The sequence below is a fragment of the Saimiri boliviensis genome, chromosome 2, assembly GCF_048565385.1.
Source record: "Saimiri boliviensis isolate mSaiBol1 chromosome 2, mSaiBol1.pri, whole genome shotgun sequence".
In the NCBI taxonomy this organism is placed as follows: domain Eukaryota; kingdom Metazoa; phylum Chordata; class Mammalia; order Primates; family Cebidae; genus Saimiri; species Saimiri boliviensis.
In genome coordinates this window covers 76,214,837-76,235,139 of record NC_133450.1, presented here as the reverse complement: position 1 = coordinate 76,235,139, position 20,303 = coordinate 76,214,837, and the positions used below count along the sequence as shown (strand labels likewise).

Below are 20,303 nucleotides of genomic sequence, written 5' to 3'. Positions count from 1 at the left end.
ATAGCCACATCTTCCAGGAAGCTATCTGTAGCTTTCTGAATGAAATAAAAAACAACTTTTTCTCTCATGTGGCATTTCATTTTAAATAATCATATATATATAATATATATATATGTGTGTGTGTATATATATATATATACATACACATATGTATATACACACACACATATATACATGTGTGTATATGCATGTATGTTATGGATAGATATTTGTGTCCCCCAAAAATGCATATGTTGATATCCTAACCCCCAATATGATGATATTAGCAGGTAGGGCCTTTGGGAGGTAATTGGGTCATGAGAGCAGAGCCTTCATGAAAGGGTAGTGCCCTTATCAGAAGAGATAGGAGAGAGCTCCTTTCCTGACTCTATTCTCTTCCATATAAGGACACAGGAAATGATGACCATCCCCAAACCATGAAAAATGCCCCAACAGACACCCGATCTGCCAAAACCTTTATGTGGACTTCCCAGCCTCAGAACTGCAAGAGATAAATGTTTTTTAAGCCACCCAGTCTGTACTATCTTGTTATCAGCAGCTCAAGCACACACACACACACACACACACACACACACACACACTCCAAAAATTTCAAACCCAAAATGCTCTAAAATGTGAAACTTTTTGATCACCATGACACCACAGTGGAAAATACTATACGTAAATACTTAACACAAACATTGTTTTATGCACAAAATTATTTAAAATATTGCAGGCATGCGCCAGGCACAGTGGCTCATGCCTGTAATCCAAGCACTTTGAGAGGTTGAGGTGGGCAAATCACTTGAGGTCAGGAGTTTCAGACCAGCCTGGTAAACATGATGAAACATCATCTCTTCTAAAAAAATAGAAATATTAGCCTGGCGTGATGGTGCCAGCCTGTAATCCCAGCTACTCAAAGGCTGAGGCATAAGAATCATTTGAACCCATAAGGCAGGTGTTGCAGTGAGCCAAGACTGCACCACTGCACTCCAGCCTGGGTAACAGAGTGAGAGTCTGTCTCAAATACATACATAGATATATACATCTCCATATATATATATATATATATATATATATACATATATATATATGTATTTATATATGTGTATTTATATATATATCAAATACATATATATATACTCTTACTTGCAATAAGAGAATCAAATGTGGTCCTAAGAGAGAGGGAGAGAGATTTCATGCCGTGTGTGTGTATGTGTGTCTGTGTGTATCTCAAATGTATGTATATGTATTCATTTATAGATATATATCTCTCTCAAATACATATATATGTATTTATATATGTATATATATATCTCAAATACATATATGTATATGGATTTGAGATATATATATAAATGCATATATGTATATATGTGTATGTTTTTGAGATATATATACACATATATAAATACATATATATATACTGAGATATATAAATACACACAAATACATATTTGAGAGATATATATAAATATACATATATGACATATATGTATTTGAGCTATATATATATATATATATTTTTTTTTTTTTTTTTTTTTTTGGGGGGACAGAGTTTCGCTCGTTACCCAGGCTGGAGTGCAATGGCGCAATCTCGGCTCACCGCAACCTCCGCCTCCTGGGTTCAGGCAATTCTCCTGCCTCAGCCTCCTGAGTAGCTGGGATTACAGGCACGTGCCACCATGCCCAGCTAATTTTTTGTATTTTTAGTAGAGACAGGGTTTCACCATGTTGACCGGGATGGTCTCGATTTCTTGACCTCGTGATCTATCCGCCTCGGCCTCCCAAAGTGCTGGGATTACAGGCCTGAGCCACCGCGCCCGGCCGTGAGATACATATATAATGAATACATATATATATATATATATATATATATATATATATATATATATATAAAATGAATACATATATATATAATGAATACATATATATATATATATACATATATATATATATATGTATTTGAGATACACACACACACGGCATGAAATCTCTCTCCTTCTCTCTCAGGACCTCATTTGATTCTCTTACTCCAAGCTGACTTTTACAAAAATGACTTTCATATGAGTCTTTTCCTCCACAGATTGGAAGCCCCTATAGAACAAAACCATGTCTTACTCATTTTTCTGCATTGAATATAAGGTACTCAATACTTGTTTGCAAATATCATTTATTTTTAAATGTCTACCTTTTGAAGATGACAAATTAAGCATAATTGGGATAATTTTTTGTAGCATTTCTTTCTTGACACTTTTTTTTGCTTTCTCTGTAGGTGCTACTCTTGCCTTGCGGTCTAAATTTTCAGCCAGCCAATTTTGGGATGACTGCAGAAAATACAACGTCACTGTCATTCAGTATATTGGTGAACTGCTTCGGTATTTATGCAACTCACCACAGGTAACATTCCCCCCATTTTAATATTATTTTCAAATGGTTAAGATGGAAATTCAAGTCACTTTGGGTTGTGCTAGGCTTCAGCTGACATGCATGTGTCAGTTTTGAATTTTTAGGATACAATTATCATGAAAAAGTGCCTGGCACTATACCTGCCATATAGAGGGGACTTACTAGGTGGGAGTTAATATCATTATGATGATTATTATTTCCTGCATTTTTACTTATGTTCACATCTTACCCTCCACCTAGCATATCCTGCACTTCCCTCTCAGCTTACTAAAAGCCACTGTCAAAGCCCAGTTCAAATGATACCTCACACGTTAAACCTATTTGGGTCACTCCAACAAAATCATTACTCTTCTCCCCTATGTCATTTTATTTCTTCCCTCTGTGTCCCTTGTTACATTGCAGGGGTCTGTGTTCATACCCCGCATCCTTCCTTGGCTGTAATGTCTTCGATGGCTGGAACCACATCTTGTCTCCTTGCTTTCTGTTATACCAAAGACATACAGGAAACTTTTACTTAATGTTGTTTAATAAATAAATCCCTGTGTGACTTTGAAACCAGCCAGCCAAGTCTGTCACCAAACTGGGAACAGATGCCACAGGGCAACTCCAGTGGTCTTGGATCTGCCCTGTTTGCAGATGTTCAGCTCTCGATAGGGTTGTTCTCGAGAGCTCCTCCTGCCCAGTCCCTTAGCTCTCATCAGAGATATAGTATCAGATAGGATTTATTATTGGTGGCACTGCTGACATTTTGGCTTTTAATTCTTTGCTATATGGACTTTGTGCATTGTAGAATGGTTAACACGCTTTGGACTTTACCCACAAGATGCCAGTAGTAACCTCCCCACCTCCCCAGGTCATAATCTTCAAAATGTCTCCAGATACTGCCAAATGTTCCTTGGCAGGCAAATACTACCCTAGTTGAGAACGGCTGGACTAGACAATGCAATAAATTCACCATATTCTAATTCCTTTAATCTATTCCATCAACTTAAACTCAAAGGATCACTAAATTGATAAATTGCTGTTGATAAGCAACTGTTATGCTCACCTTACATACCAGCTGCTGTGTGATGCAGAAAGAAGTATCAGATGCCCTTCCCCCAGGTCTCTCTGGCCTCACTTTACTCGGTCTCTGCCTAGATGTCACCTCATTAGAAGAGAGGCCTCTCCTGCTATTAATCATATCACCTGCACCTCACTGTCCAGCTTGTCACTGCATTTCATGGCACTTGTCACTCCTGACATAGTAAAGGTTTATGTGATTATTATCTGCCCCCGTCACCCCAATTAAATGAAAGTCTCACCTGAGCAAGGGCTCTGTCCACTACCAGATCCACAGCACCAAGTTCTATAACTGGCACATCGTAGGCATCAGCAAATTTTGCTGAATAAATCTCTGAATCCTTGCCCCTGAGAAATGTATAGTTGAGGCCAGGCGCAGTGGCCCACACCTATAATCCCAGCACTTTGGGAGGCCGAGGCAGACGGATCACGAGGTCAAGAGATCAAGACCACCCTGGTCAACATGGTGAAGCCCTGTCTCTACTAAAAATACAAAAATTAGCTGAGCATGGTGGCACATGCCTGTAATTCCAGTTACTCAGGAGGCTGAGGCAGGAGAATGACTTGAACCCAGGAGGTGGAGATTGCAGTGAGCCAAGATCATGCCACTGCACTCTAGCCTAGGCGACAGAGCAAGACTCTGTCTCAAAAAAAGAAAAAATGTGTAGTTGAGTTGATGGAGCTAAAATGTTTCCCCCAGAATGTTTGGACTTAGCACATATTATTCTAATTTTGGTATAGTCAATAGATTCTTGAGGGTCATTATTAGCAACGAGCTGGGTTAGGGCCTTTTTCACAGCAGTTTCTGTTAATATCATTATTGAATTTTTTTTCACATTAATATTCCATGTGACCCTCAAGATAGCATGTCTCTCTATTAAAATCCAGAAATCCATATGGGGCCCTTCTGCTGGGCTTTTCTTCTCTATCTTAAAGGCACCCCCTTGTCAGTTAGAAATCTCCTGGGGAGTGTATGTTGTTTCTGTTTGTTCTAATGGGAGCTTCCTTTGGACTGGAGGAAAATAAATATGTTTGTGTGTAGTTATCTTCAGGTTCACACATATCCGCATACACACCTGCACACATACACACATGCATGCAGTCTCCCAGTTTTTCTCTTACTGTCGTCTCAAATACTTGAAAACAAAGACAATTTGATTAGGGTTTTACAACTTCAAAATATACTATGATTTAATGTGTAATCTTGAATAACCCCTGGGCTTCCTATTTGCCAGTGCTTCCCCACCTCTGAGTTCTGTTTCTCCAGAAAATACTTACAAAAAATGTAATAAAAGATCAAAGTTTTCTCAAAAAAAAAAAAAACCTTCAGTTAAAGATTTTTTAAAATCATAGGTCATTAGTGCATGGTGGCTCACACCTCTAATCTCAGCACATTGGGAGGTAGAGGCGGGCAGATCACTCAAGGTCAGGAGTTCAATACCAGCCTGGCCAACATGGAGAAACCCAGACTCTAATAAAAATTCAAAAATTAACCAAGCATGGTGGCACACACCTGTAATCCCAGCTACTCAGGAGGCTGAGGAAGAAACAAACATAGGTCATTAGATAAGCAAGAGAGCTATGAAAAATGTTTTTTAAAATTTAATCATATGTCATAGGAAGTAGGAGTCCAGATTCTGTGGGGTGTAGGGAAAGATTATATCAAAAAGACACTGAAAAATTTTTTTAAAAGTGGATAGGCCGGGCACAGTGGCTCACGCCTGTAATCCCAACACTTTAGGAGGCAGAGGCAAGTGGATCATGAGGTCAAGAGATCAAGACAATTGTGGATAAAAACTAGAATGAAAGGGAGAAGAGCCTGGATCAATGTACTCAGGAACTTCCTCACCCTTAGAGCTGCCTAGAATACTGTTGCTAGAGTGGCTAACCCCACCAACGACCCCCAAGCACTGGGTGTCAGGGAGGCAACTTCTGCCTTAGCAGAGCAGCTAAACCAAGTGACACCCATCCACAGACACACATGGCCCAGCTCATCAGGAGAATCTGGGGCCAGTGTTGGGAGGTGGAGCCACTGTGCTTCTCTGCCCTCTTCTTAACCATATTCAGTAGCTTCTCTGGTAGAGCAGGGGGCTATGGAGGATGCTTCCAGCCATTATCAGGTCAGTGGTTCAGATTTGGCTCCAGGTACTTACAACAGTGCTGAGAGCAAGTATTCTAGAGTTAGTAGGCCTGAACCCTGACTCTACCACTGGACAAGGATAGTTAACCTCTCTAAATTTCAGCTTCCTATCAGCCAACAGGGAGATAACAGTACCTACCCTCACAAGGGGTCTATAAAGACAACATGAGATGATATATGTAAAGCATGTAGCAAAGTAGCTGGAACTTAGTAAATGCTCAATACATGTTACCATTATTATCATTATCATTTTCAATGCCTAACAGTGTGTAGCTTGTAATCGGCACCCCATACATATTTATTGAATGAATCAATGAAAATTCTGCCTACTTATACAAGGGAAGAAATAAGGGAAAACATTCTACTTAGTTAATCACTCTCATCTGAGGTTGAGTAGGGGACTGGATAGCAAAGCTATTGACTTAAGTGATTTTAACAATGTTATAGTGAATATTTTCTAGCCATTCTACCTGTCTTCCCACATTGTATTTGGGCCTTTGCTTTCAGAGCACCTGTCTGTAATGAAAGGCCATTCTGATTTATTTCTTGCCATGTATGGCTGTCAGCTCCTATTTGGTTTGTGTAGTTGCCTAAAAACCATCATCTAGGGAAAGTTACTTACTGGAACACAATATTGCTAGAGCTCAGTGCTTCCTTCCTCCAATTAGAGACTGAAACTACAGCAAGGGGTCTCAGTGAGGCTTTATGCCATCTGCTGGTGAGTGGGAGGAGAAATAAAGGGAACCAAAAAAGAGTTCCAGGAGTCACACATAGAACCATGATATTTGGAAGAAGAAATAAGATTGACCAGAACCCTGAAAGAGCTGAACAGACTCAACTTACCTCTAGTGTTGTCTGCCTTCCCCCCAAAATTAGATAACCTCTGAAGTCCCTTCCAGCCTAAAATTTCTGTCTCTGTATCAGCTTCATTCTGTTCAAAAAGAGAATGGATGGATGTGTTGCAACGCAGAGTGGAGATTGGCCAATATGACTGAGGACCAAGACAGAGGGAGACCAAAAGAGAGAGGGAAGGGGAGCAGAATCAGGAAGGTTTTGCCAGGGAAGATGGGCTTGAAAGAGTGCAGAGAAGTTCTGCAGCCAGGCAAGAAAAGAAGGGACTCTGGCTAGCATGAAAATCATATGAGCAGTGAGATGAAGGACCCAGCACACTGAGAATTGCAAGCAGTGTGGCAGGAGGTGAAGCTGAGGGGCTGGGTCAGGTGGCAAGGGCTTTACTCTGCTGAGACTCAAATGTGATCATAGCAAGCCCTATGGTGAGGGAATACACAGAAGGACAAAGGGCCTCTTCTGTAAAGTAAACAGGTGGAGCCTTGTCCAGGCAGAAGTGTAACATATTAATCATTCAGAACAGGGACTTTGGAGTTTTTCTAAGGTAATAAAGACCTTCTGCCCTTTCACTTCTTGGAAGTCACTGCAAAACAAGGAATTTCTCAAAAACACACACAAGCACCATCATCTCAGAAACTAAGAGATATTGCAACCACGAACTACATAGTATAGGAAGCCAAAAGTGACTGGCATAATAGGCTGAGAAGGGTGAAACTTAAGAGGCAAGTCCCAAGAAGAAGGAAGCCAGTTGCTTTCCAGATGGCTGAGAAATTGCAGGTTCTGAATACAGCTGAAGGTCAGATGAAGTGTCAGACTTAAAAACAGGAGAATTATTTGAAAATCTGTGTAAAGTAAAATACGGAGGATGGGGTATCCTAGCAGAAGGGAGGCAGGACTAGATTGCAGCTCCAGACAGAGCAGCATGCAGAGGCTTGCATTGTGAATTTTAGCTCCAGACCGACTGCAAGAACTAACCAGCAATCCCAAGAGGACCCACAGACCCTCCGAAAGAAGGAGACTGCTCCTAGAGGACCTGGGAGATACCCCAAATATTGTGAGTGCCCAAAATGTGGAAATGGGAAAGGGAGACCTTCCTCTCCCAAACACACACTGGAGAAGCTGAAAGTCTGTTTGCAGGACAAGTTCCTGACTTTACCTAGAGCTGAGTCAAGTTAGAGAGCTGAACCTGGCAAAATACAAGGGTAGCGGAAGCAACAGGAAGGCCCAGGGAGCTCACTGAATCCCCAAGCAGCCCATTGCTGCCTGGCACCACAGGGATCCATCAGGAGGATGGCCAGAGGAGCAGGAGGTAAAACTCCACAGGGAGAAGGACTTCTCTAGCTGAGCTTTGAACGGGACAAGAAGACTCCTGGCCAGAACTCAGGGGAGGGCAGGAATCCAGCTTGCAGACTCCACAGGCAGGGAAGAACTAAAGCCCTTTTCTTTAACAGCTGGGAGGCAGAACACCTTGGGCAGGTTTTCAAGCCTGATTCACCCTCTGCCTGGAAACAGACTGGGGATGTTGCAGGAGGCATGGTGGGAGTGAGACTGGCCCTTCAGGTTGCCTGGGAGGTAGGCAAGGCCTGTGACTGCCCACTTTCCCCCACTTCCCTGACAACCTGCATGACTCAGCAGAGATAGCCATAATCCTCCTTAGGTACACAACTCCAGTGACCTGAGAATCTCACCCCCATCCCCAACAGTAGCCACAGCAAGACCTGCCCAAGGAGAGTCTGAGCTCAGACAGACGTAGCACTATCCCTACGTGATGGTCCTTCCCTATTCACCCTGGTAGCAGAAGACAAAGAATATATAATCTTGGGAGTTCTAGGACCCTGCCCACTGCCAGTCCCTCTCCATACTACTACAGCGGATGCTTTCTGGAAAGCACCACCTCCATTATCAAGAGAATTCACCATTATCAAGCTACCACTACAAGAACCACTAAAAGGAACTCTAAATCTTGAAACAAATCCTGAAAACACATTAACACACAACCTTTTTAAAGCATAAATCACACAGGACCTATAAAACAAAAACACAAGTCAAAAAGCAAAAACGAAAGTACACAGGCAACAAAGACCATGACGAAAGCAACAGTACCTCACATTTCAGTACTGACATTGAAGGTGAATGGCCTAAATCCTCTACTTAAAAGATACAGAACCACAGAACAGATAAGAACCCACCAACCAATTTGCTGCTGCTTTCAGGAGACTCTCCTAACACAAACTTAAAGTAAAGGAATACAAAGAGGCATTTCATGCAAATGGACACCAAAGGCAAGCTGGGGTAGCTACTCTTACAGGAGACAAAACAAACTTTAAAGCAACAGCAGTTACAAGACACAAAGAGGGATATTACATAATGGTGAAAGGCCTTGTCCAACAGGAAAATACCATGATTCTAAACATACATGCACCTAACGCTGGTGCTCCCAAATTTATAAAACAGCCACTAATAAATCTAAGAAATGAGATAGCAACACAATAATAGTGGGGGACTTCAGTACTCCATTGGCAGCACTAGACAGGTTATCAACACAGAAAGTCAACGAAGAAACAATGGATTTAAACTATACCTTGAAACAAATAGACTTAACAGATATATACAGATCATTTCTTTTTTTTTTTTTGAGACGGAGTTTCACTCTTGTTACCCAGGCTGGAGTGCAATGGCGCGATCTCGGCTCACCGCAACCTCCGCCTCCTGGGTTCAGGCAATTCTCCTGCCTCAGCCTCCTGAGTAGCTGGGATTACAGGCATGCGCCACCATGCCCAGCTAATTTTTTGTATTTTTAGTAGAGACGGGGTTTCACCATGTTGACCAGGATGGTCTCGATCTCTCGACCTCGTAATCCACCCGCCTCAGCCTCCCAAAGTGCTGGGATTACAGGCTTGAGCATACAGAACATTTCATCCAACAACCACAGAATACACATTCTATTCAACAGTGAATAACTTTCTAACTTTCACCAAGACAGACCATATGGTAGGCCATAAAACAAGCCTCCATAAATTTAAGAAAGTTAAAACTATATCAAGCACTCTCTCAGATAACAGTGAAATAAAACTGAAAATTAACTCCAAAGGAACCTTCAAAACCAGGCAAATACTGGAAAATTAAATAAACTGGTCCTGAATGAGCATTGGGTCAAAACCAAAATCAAGATGGAAATGAAAAAACTTCTTCAAGGCTGGGCATGATGGCTCATGCCTGTAGTTCCAGCACTTTGGGAGGCCGAGGCGGGCGGATCACTTGAGGTTGGGAGTTTGAGACCAGCCTCACCAACATGGAGAAACCCTGTCTCTACTAAAAATACAAAATTAGCTGGGCATGGTGGCACATGCTTATTATTCCAGCTACTCAGGAGACTGAGGCAGGATGATTGCTTGAACTCAGGAGACAGAGGTTGCAGTGAGCCAAGACTGCACCATTACACTACAGCCTGGGCAATAAGAGTGAAATTCCACCTCAAAAAAAAAAAATTATTCAAACTGAACAACAGTAATGACACAACCTGTCAAAACCCTGGGATACAGCTAAGGTGGTGCTAAGAGGAAAGTTTATAGCCCTAAATGCCTATATCAAAAACACTGAAAGAGCACAAACAGACAATCTAAGGTCACACCACAAGGAACTAGAGAAACAAGAACAAACCAAACCCAAACCCATCAGAGGAAAGGAAATAACTAACTCAGAGCAGAACTAAATGAAATTGAAACAACAACAACAACAAAAATACAAAAGATAAATGAAACAAAAAGCTGGTTCTTTGAAAAGATAAAATTGATAGACCATTAGTAAAATTAACCAAGAAAAGAAGAGAGAATGTCAAAATAATCTGATTAAGAAACAAAACAGGAGATAATACAATTGACACCACTGAAATACAAAAAATCGTTTAAGGCTACTATGAACACCTTTACCCACATAAACTAGAAAACCTAGAAGAGATGGATACATTCCTGGAAAAATACAACCCTCTTGGCTTAAATCAGGAAGAATGAGACTTCCTGAACAGACCAATAACAAGCAGCGAGATTAAAATGATAATTTTAAAATTACCAACAAAAAAAGTCCAGCACCAGACAGATTCACAGCAGAATTCTACCAGACATTCAAGGAATTAGAACCAATCCTTTTGCTACTATTCCACAAGATAGAAAAAGAAGGACCCTCCTTAATTCATTCTCTGAAGCCAGCATCACCCTAATACCAAAACCAGGAAAAGACATAACCAGAAAAGAAAACTACAGACCAATATCCTTGATGAACAGAGATGCTAAAATCCTTAACAAAATACTAGCTAACCAAATCCAACAACATATCAAAAAGATAATCCACCATAAACAAGATGGTTTCATACAGAGGATGCAGAAATAGTTTAACATATGCAAGTCAATAAATGTGATACACCACATAAACACAATTAAAAACAAAAATCACATGATCATCTCAATAGACGCAGAAAAAGCATTCAACAAAATCCAGCATTCCTTTATGATTAAAACTCTCAGCAAAATCAGCATACAAGGGACATACCTTAATGTAATAAAAGCCATCTATGATAAACCCACAGCCAACATAGTACTGAATGGGGAAAAGCTGAAAGCATTCCTTCTGAGAACTGGAACAAGACAAGGATGCCCACTCTTTTTTTTTATTGCATTTTAGGTTTTGGGGTACATGTGAAGAACATGCAAGATTGTTGCATAGGTACACACATGGCAGTGTGGTTTGCTGCCTTCCGTCCCCTCACCTGTATCTGTCATTTCTCCCCATGCTATCTCTTCCCACCTCCCCACCCCCCGCCCCTCCCCCATTTCCCCCCAACAGACCCCAGTGTGTAGTGCTCCCCTCCCTGTGTCCATGTGTTCTCATTGTTCAACACCCGCCTATGAGTGAGAATATACGGTGTTTGATTTTTTGCTCTTGTGTCAGTTTGCTGAGAATGATGGTTTCCAGGTTCATCCATGTCCCTACAAAGGACGTGAACTCATCGTTTTTGATGGCTGCGTAATATTCCATGGTGTATATGTACCACATTTTCCCTATCCAGTCTATCATCATTGGGCATTTGGGTTGGTTCCAGGTCTTTGCTATTGTAAACAGTGCTACAATGAACATTCGTGTGCACGTGTCCTTGTAGTAGAATGATTTATAATCCTTTGGATATATACCCAGTAATGGGATTGCTGGGTCAAATGGGATTTCTATTTTTAGGTCCTTGAGGAATCGCCACACTGTCTTCCACAATGGTTGAATTAATTTACACTCCTACCAACAGTGTAAAAGTGTTCCTATTTCTCCACATCCTCTCCAGCATCTGTTGTTTCCAGATTTTTTAATGATCGCCATTCTAACTGGTGTGAGATGGTATCTCAATGTGGTTTTGATTTGCATTTCTCTGATGACCAGTGATGATGAGCATTTTTTCATATGTTTGTTGGCCTCCTGTATGTCTTCTTTTGTAAAGTATCGTTCATATCCTTCGCCCATTTTTGAATGGGCTTGTTTGTTTTTTTCTTGTGGATCTGCTTTAGTTCTTTGTAAATTCTGGATATCAGCCCCTTGTCAGATGGGTAGACTGCAAAAATTTTTTCCCATTCTGTTGGTTGCCGATTCACTCTACTGACTGTTTCTTTTGCCGTGCAGAAGCTGTGGAGTTTGATTAGGTCCCATTTGTCTATTTTGGCTTTTGTTGCCATTGCTTGGATGCCCACTCTTAACACTGTTCTTCAACATAGTATTGGAAGGCCTAGCCAGAGCAATCAGACAAGAGAAAGAAATGAAGGGCATCCAGATTGGTAAAGAGGAAGTCAGACTGTCACTGTTACTGACGATATGATCATTTACCTTGAAAACCCTAAGGACTCCTATAGGTTCCTAGAGCTGATAAAGAATTCAGCATAGTTTCTGGATACAAGAGTAATAGACACAAGTCAGTAGCTCTTCTATATACCAACAGGGACCAAGCAGAGAATCAAATCAAGAACTCAACCCCTTTTACAATAGATGCAAAAAAAATAAAATACCTATTTTAATTAAAATAAAATAAGGCCGGGCGCGGTGGCTCAAGCCTGTAATCCCAGCACTTTGGGAGGCCGAGGCGGGCGGATCACAAGGTCGAGAGATCGAGACCAACCTGGTCAACATGGTGAAACCCCGTCTCTACTAAAAATACAAAAAATTAGCTGGGCATGGTGGCACGTGCCTGTAATCCCAGCTATTCAGGAGGCTGAGGCAGGAGAATTGCCTGAACCCAGGAGGCGGAGGTTGCGGTGAGCCGAGATCGCACCATTGCACTCCAGCCTGGGTAACAAGAGCGAAACTCCGTCTCAAAAAATAAAAAATAAAAATAAATAAAATAAAATAAAATAACCAAGGAGTCAAAAGACCTCTACAGAAAAACTACAATACACTGCTGAAAGTAATCACAAATGACACAAACAAATGGAATCATATCCCATGCTCATGGCTGGGTAGAATCAATATTGTGAAAATGACCATATTGCCAAAAGCAGTCTACAAATTCAGTGCAATCCCCATCAAAATACCACCATCATTCTTCACAGAATTAGGAAAAACAATTCTAAAATTTATATGGAACCAAAAAAGAGCCCACATAGCCAAAGCGAGACTAAACAAAAAGAACAAATCTGGAGTCATTACATTACCCCACTTCAAACTATACTATAATGCCATAGTCACCAAAACAGCATGATAGTGGTATAAAAACAGGCATGTAGACCACTGCAACAGAATAGAGAACCCAGAAATAAAGCTAAATACTTACAGTCAACTGATCTTTGACAAAGTAAACAAAATTATAAAGGGGGGAAAGGACACCATATTCAACAAATGGTGCTGAGATAACTGCCAAGCCACATGTAGAAGAGTAAAACTGGATCCTCATATCTCACCTTATACAAAAATCAACTCAAGACTAAGAACTTAAACCTGACACCTGAAACTATAAAAATTCTAGAAGATAACATTGGAAAAACCCTCCTAGACATTGGCTTAGGTAAGGATTTCATGACCAAGAACTCAAAAGCAAATGCAATAAAAACAAAGATAAATAGCTGTGACCTAATTAAGCTAAAGAACTTTTGCTCAGCAAAAGGAACAGTCAGCAGAGTAAACAGACTACCAACAGAGTGGCAGAAAGTCTTCACAATCTATACATCTGACAAAGGAATAATATCCAGAATCTACAATGAACTCAAATCAGAAAAAAAAAAAAAAAAAAAAAAAAAAAAAAAAAAACATCAAAAAGTGGGCTAAAGACATGAATAGACAATTCTTAAAAGATATACAAATGGCCAATAAACATGTGAAAAAATGCTCAACATCACTAATGATCAGAGAAATGTAAATCAAAACTACAATGTGATACCACCTCACTCGTGCAAGAATGGCCATAATCAAAAAATCAACACTATTGGTGGGAATGTAAACTAGTACAGCCACTAGGGAAAACTGTGGAGATCCTTAAGGAAAAAGTAGAACTACCATTTGATCCAGCAATCCCACTACTGGATATCTACCCAGAGGGAAAGAAGTCATTATTCAAAAAAGACACTTGCACATGCATGTTTATAGCAGCACAATTCACAATTGCAGAATCATGGAACCACCCAAATGCCCATCAATCAACAAGAAACTGTGGTGCATACGTACACACACACACACATACACACACACACAAACACACACACACACAATGGAATACTATGCAGCCATAAATTAACAGCATTTGCAATGACCTGGATGAGATTGGAGACTATTATTCTAAGTGAAGTAACTCAGGAGTGGAAAACCAAACATCGTATGGGCGCACTGATATGTGGGAGCTAAGCTATGAGAACGCAAAGGTTTAAGAATGATGCAATGGACTTTGAGGACTTCAAGGGTAGAGTGGAAGGGGCACAAGGGATAAGACACAGCAAATATGGTGCAGTGTATACTGCTCGGGTGATGGGTGCACCAAAATCTCACAAATAGTTACTCGTGTAACCAAATACCACCTGTACCCCCAATAACTTATGGAAAAACAAAATAAAATCTGTGTAAGAAGTAGCTGGACCTGCTGTTCCCCTCTCCCACCATGTAAGAGACAGGAGGATTTTTCTCTGGAGAGCTAAAGCAGCTTTGACTGAAGTACCCCAAGAACAGAGGAGGGCAGGGGTGAGGCACTGAAAACATAGGTTAAAGAAGTATCTACATACTGACCAGGGAGACCCCGAGCAACTTTCGCCTACACAGATACTGGAACTCCAATTGCCAGTTTATGCCTGCAGGCAGGATATTGGAGGAGGGTAATTCTTAGGAAAAACTAAACTTTCCCAGAAAAGACATTGGGCATTGCCTCACTGCCTCATCAACCAGCAGTGCAGCCCCCCACCGCCCCATCCCCACAGAATGGCCCAAACATCTTTCAACAGTGTTGCTTTAATCTTAAATCTGAAGAAAAAATCACCAAGCACCTGAGGAAAGCCTACAACAGGAGAGATCATCAGAAGAAAGAAGCATCAATTCAGAAAACAGGAGACATTTTTTAATGTATCATTGATATCCTCAGAGAGACTGGAGAAGACATTATATCTGTAGAACAAGAATAGTGTACCGTTTTAAAAGAAAAAAAGAATCAGACTTGAAAATTAAGATGATGTGTAAAAATCTTTAATCTTAAAGGTTGGAAGATAAAGTTGAGAAATCTTACAGAAAGTTCAAAAGATAAATTGGTGGAGATGAGGGGAAAGTAGATAGGAAAATTAGAGACTAATCAATGTGGTCCCATATATATTTAATTGGAAATCAGAAAAAGAGAATAAAGGGGAGATGAGGAAATGATCAAAGAAATAATACAGGAACACATCCAAGGGTGGACAGTTTGAAAGAGCTAACGGAGTGCCCAGTAAAATTAGAAGGGGAAAAAGAAATTGTGCTGTGATGAAATTTAAGACTACCAAAAAAAAAAAAAAAAAAGATAGTCAAAGTTTGACTTGTCAGCAGCAACACTGCCAGCTGAAAAACAAGGGAGTAGTGCAATTCTAGAAACAAATTATTGCCCAATTAGAATTCTATATCCAGCCAAATCATCACTCAGGTAAACAGTATTCAAAGTCTACACACACACACACACACACACACACACACACACGCATGCACACACACAAATTACCATGTACCTATTCCCCTTCGGGAAGTTATTAGAGGAAGTATTCCATCCAAACAAAAAAATGAAAAAAAAGGCAGAGGAAAACACAGGATCCAGGAAAGAGAGACAAAGGGACCCCCCCAGGCTTAGAAAATGTCTAGTCCAGATAGGAGCAAAGGAGACAAAGAAGCATAATGGAAAGTAGGAAATTCCATCAGCCAAATAGATGTCATCATGAGGAAAATTTTAGTTAGAGGCTGTTGGAGGGTAAGGGAAAACTTCCAAATAGAAACTAAGGAAATTAAGCAAATGGACAGAAAGGCAATTAATTCCAGGAGAAATAAAAACTTGTTCATAGCATATTACTTGGCTCCTCAGTGGCGTATTATGGACAGAATAATGTGAGCACTGAATATTGATTTAACCAAGAATTGTAATACTGGAAAAAAGGGAGATAGAATGGAACTGAATCCTCATCTGTGGCAATAGGAAATCTGAAACTGATGAAACAAGAGAAAGAAGTATAAGCATTTAATTTATAAATATGCAGATAGCGAGAAGCAGCTACAAGAATTAAATGTTTGCTTCTGGGTGGTAAACTGGGGGTAAAGGGTGAGAACAGCTAAGTGGTATGAATACAGCATTGTTTAAGTGCCTTTCAGGACTATTTGATTCTTATGAGTGTGGTACTCTCTGTTTCTTTTTTTTCCTTTTTTCTTTATTTTTGGGGAGGTGGGATTTATTGGTGGGCATGAGTAAGGAGGGGGAGCACAGTGAACCTCCTCTCAAGTGCAGAGCTTTTAAAAAAATTAAGGAAAATAGCTCTCTGAAGTCACATTGTTTCATATTTGAATCTTGGAGCAACTGTTTTGCTACCTTAGTGATCTTGGGAAAATTATTTTAAGCTTTTTGAGTCTCCATGTCCTCAATTGCAACATGAGGCAAATACTTTATTAGCTATCACCTTTCATAGGATTCTTTAGAGACAGGTCAACTGCCTAACCCATAGAAAAGCCCTCAATACAAGCTTTCTGCCTGTTCTAATTAACCTTAACACCATGCATTCCTCTCTGGACACCTTGATCTCTTGGTCTTCATCAGTCATTCAGCCCCAGCGTGAATTTAGTCCCCTTGTTTCCATATTTCACCTTAGCTCTAATGCAAAGAAGGTTTTTATCTTGTTTTAAAAAAATAAGCAGGTGACCCTTGACCTAGAAATCAGTTCCTCTGTGGAGTGGCTTTGGTGATAGAGAAACACTGTTTCCCCTAAGGGAAAGGAAAACTTCAGTCCTACTCTTTCAGCCACTGGTGAGCAAAAGCTTAGGTGAGAACCAGACATTTTAGAAGGCTCCAGGATCTCCCATTTTGTGCCCACAATCATTTCCAGCCTTAATCCCTTTTGCAGATACAATAAGATTTCTCAGCTGGATGATGAAAACTGAGCCCATAGTGTTGTGATTGTCAGCTTAGCTACCTGCCACTGGCAGGTGAAAGGTGCACCTGTGAGGCTGGTCAGCTTCCCACACACCCAGAGTGCCTGCGGCCTCCTGCACCCTAAGCCCTGCCCTGACCCCACCACTAGTTATTGAACAGGGAATGAAGTTTCCTGGAAGAGATTGTTTATTTTACTGCCAGGATTATGCTATATGCAAAGTACAGGTCCAGGCACTGAGGATGACACAGAGATACATGCATATTCAGCCTCAAAGGAGTTTGCCATTTAATGAGGAACATAGATGATCACCATCCAAAAGACAAGGAAATAAACAAAGTGGGTGGGAGAAGGGCCATTGGTGGGCTGCATGTGAGATAAGGAAGACTTTGGGTCTACATGTGGGAATGCTGCTTTTTGAGCTTCTCATGCAAGCCTGGGAGCAGGTAAGCACCCATCTCAGCTGATTTTCTTTAAGCAAAAGGATGTCTTCAAATATGTGTGATGTTTTATCCTTGGGACAGCAGTGGGAGGAGGTGGTCTCTGAATACTGACAGTCTTACGGAAGAGGATACTGCCTTGTAGGCAGGGTGACCCTACAATTCATTATCCAAACAGGGATACTTGAGAGTGAAGGTAATGAAAGATAACCAGCACTCTAGCATAGGTATAGCCAGGGCTTCCCCTTGCAAACAAGACATATGATCTCCCGACTTATGGGAGCTTAGTAATTATAAAGCAGAGTAGAGCCAGTGACCTAGGGACCAGCAGAGAACAGATTCTGGCTGGGCGCAGTGGCTTATGCCTGTAATTCCAGGACTTTGGGGGGCCAAGACAGGAGGATAGCTTGAGGCCAGGAGTTCAAGATGAGCCTGGGCAACATAGTGAGACTTATCTCTACCAAATTAATAAATAAATTAGCTAGGCATGGTAGCACACATCCGTAGTCCCAGCCACTCATGAGACAGGCAGGAGGATCATGTAAGCCTGGGAGTTAGGGCTGCGGTGAGCCATAATTGTACCAGCCTGGGCAACAGAGCAAGACCCTGTCTAAAAAAAGAGAGAGGGAGAGAACAGATTCCTACTCATTCTGAATGTCTAGGCCTCCTGCAGTTTCAAAAAGCTTCTCAGGCAATTCTCCCAGACACCCTGAGTAAGAGCCATTGGCAGGGGGCCCTGGTCTCTCTTGACACATTCCCTCCTCAGAATGACTGCTCAAGGAGCCCATGTTCACCAATGATCAGCATCAGTCCCCTTCTCTGGTTAGGACTCCTAAAGAGCCACGTATGTTCTGGCCAAGGTACTTAAAAATTAAATGTGTATTTTCTGCTTCCCTGACCCCTTAGCTCCTCCTGCACGGAAACCAATTCAGTTTGTCTTCGTGTGATTTTTAATTGCCATGCCAAAGTCCCCACATCCTTATAGTTCTTTTCAAAGAATAATTCTTATTTCAAAACCACTTCACAGTAATTTCACAGTGTAGGAAATAATGTAGAAAATGTTCTAAGCAATTGCTGTTTTATCAAAGAAATTAACGGTTGATATAAGAGGAGAGCCCTAATGACCTAGCATTTTTACCCTATGTCATTTTGCATCCTGATAGAATAAAGGTCATAGAGTAACAGAATTTACAAGGTAAAATTATACCTACTTATTTTGTCTCTTTCACCAGCCTGTGATTTTCTGGAGGACATAAATTACATTATTCACATAAGATATCATTAAAACCATCACTGGGCTGGTCTAAAGGTAGTGAGTTATCTCAATTGATAGTTCACAGTTAGAGATCAAACTTCTTGTTCTATTTTTTCCCTTCATCTCACTACTGTACTTAAATAGTCTTTTTAACAATTAAAAATAATAAAATAAATAAAACCATCATTGACGTGGACGTATTTGTGGGTCTCCTAAATGAGTGTGGTTGAATGAAAGGCAGCCTGGTCATAGCCCCACCTCTGGGGCTACGCTGACACCAGAAAGGTTCCTTTCAGTCCTTACACCCAAAACAGATTTTCCTCTGGGATCTTTATGTATAGCAAAGCATGTTCCTCCCAGGCCACCTGAGGCAACTGGGAGGTGGCCTCCTCCTCCTGTTCCCCTTCCCATCCCACTGGGACAGTTTTGTTGTCTCGGTTCAGCTCTGCCTGGTCTTACGAACTCTGGGGCCTACCTCTTAAACCCGGCAGGGCACGGTCAAGACTCTTCCCTCCAGTTCCCACAGCCTCCAACGTTGCTCTTTAATGACTTTGTGGAAAACAGTTTCGCTCTCTCTCTCTTTCTCTCACTGGACTGTGTTTCCTGTTTTCTTTTTCATTGTTATAAAAATTCTAGACACTGCTTAGGTTCCCACTGGTAGCAGATTGTGTCCATCTCTGACAGATCTTTCCCATGTGGCTCCTCCTTTCTAGAAATTCACTGATGCTCACCAGCCTCATCAAGAAAACTATGAACACCATTATTCACATTATTCTAACTTTAGATTGGATGTGGATTAAATGTTGGCATCACCTGGTTCTGTCAGATTGCCTCATCTGGCTCCTTAAAAACCAAAATGGGAAAATTCACGTTTTGGTTATTAAATCAGAGTTCCAGCTGTCAGACCATACTGCCTGTGCTAGAGGAACGGTGAATAATGTGTGTTGCTAGCAAGAAAAAGGCAGACACTAAAGGGTATTTGTAACCAACATAACTATGTAATAAAGGCAATGTTAGTATAAATTAAATACATACAAAATAAAGGCAATTATTAATACGTAAGTATAGGCTCCAGAGACGTTTCAGTTTGGTCTCCCTCTTCTTCCCCTACCACAGAAACCAAATGATCATGATCATAAAGTGAGACTGGCAGTGGGAAATGGCTTACGAGGAGATGTGTGGAAACAATTTGTCAAGAGATTTGGGGACATTCACATCTATGAGTTCTATGCTGCCACTGAAGGCAATATTGGACTTCTGAATTATACGAGAAAAGTCGGTGCTGTTGGAAGAGTAAACTACCTACAGAAAGTAAGTCCACTGAAATATGAGAGCATACATAGCCAGTTTTCAGAATACAGAGACTTCTTAAAAGCCAAGTCATGAAGATGTTATCAGAAGTCAGGCAGCATCAGAGCCATGGCCCATTCTTATCACCAAGGGAGGTTTTGCTCATTCTCTGTGATGATGACCTTAAAAAATCAGATCCTCCAGTTAAAAGCATCTCAATTTCTATTAAGAATAACGCATTTTGCCTTTGCCATCTGCAACTTAGGTGAAGTCTTCCTGAT

At 40.9% G+C, this 20,303-nt stretch overlaps 1 protein-coding gene across 1 annotated transcript in view; it reads left to right on the top strand.

Annotated features, from left to right (window-relative positions):
* SLC27A2 (solute carrier family 27 member 2) overlaps positions 1-20,303 on the top strand; it is a 54,066-nt gene that overhangs the window by 20,466 nt on the left and 13,297 nt on the right. Inside the window, exons 4-5 of the mRNA XM_003929022.4 lie at positions 2,255-2,379; positions 19,849-20,043. Coding sequence (XP_003929071.2) covers positions 2,255-2,379; positions 19,849-20,043 — 320 coding nt within the window. The remainder of the gene's footprint in view (positions 1-2,254; positions 2,380-19,848; positions 20,044-20,303) is intronic.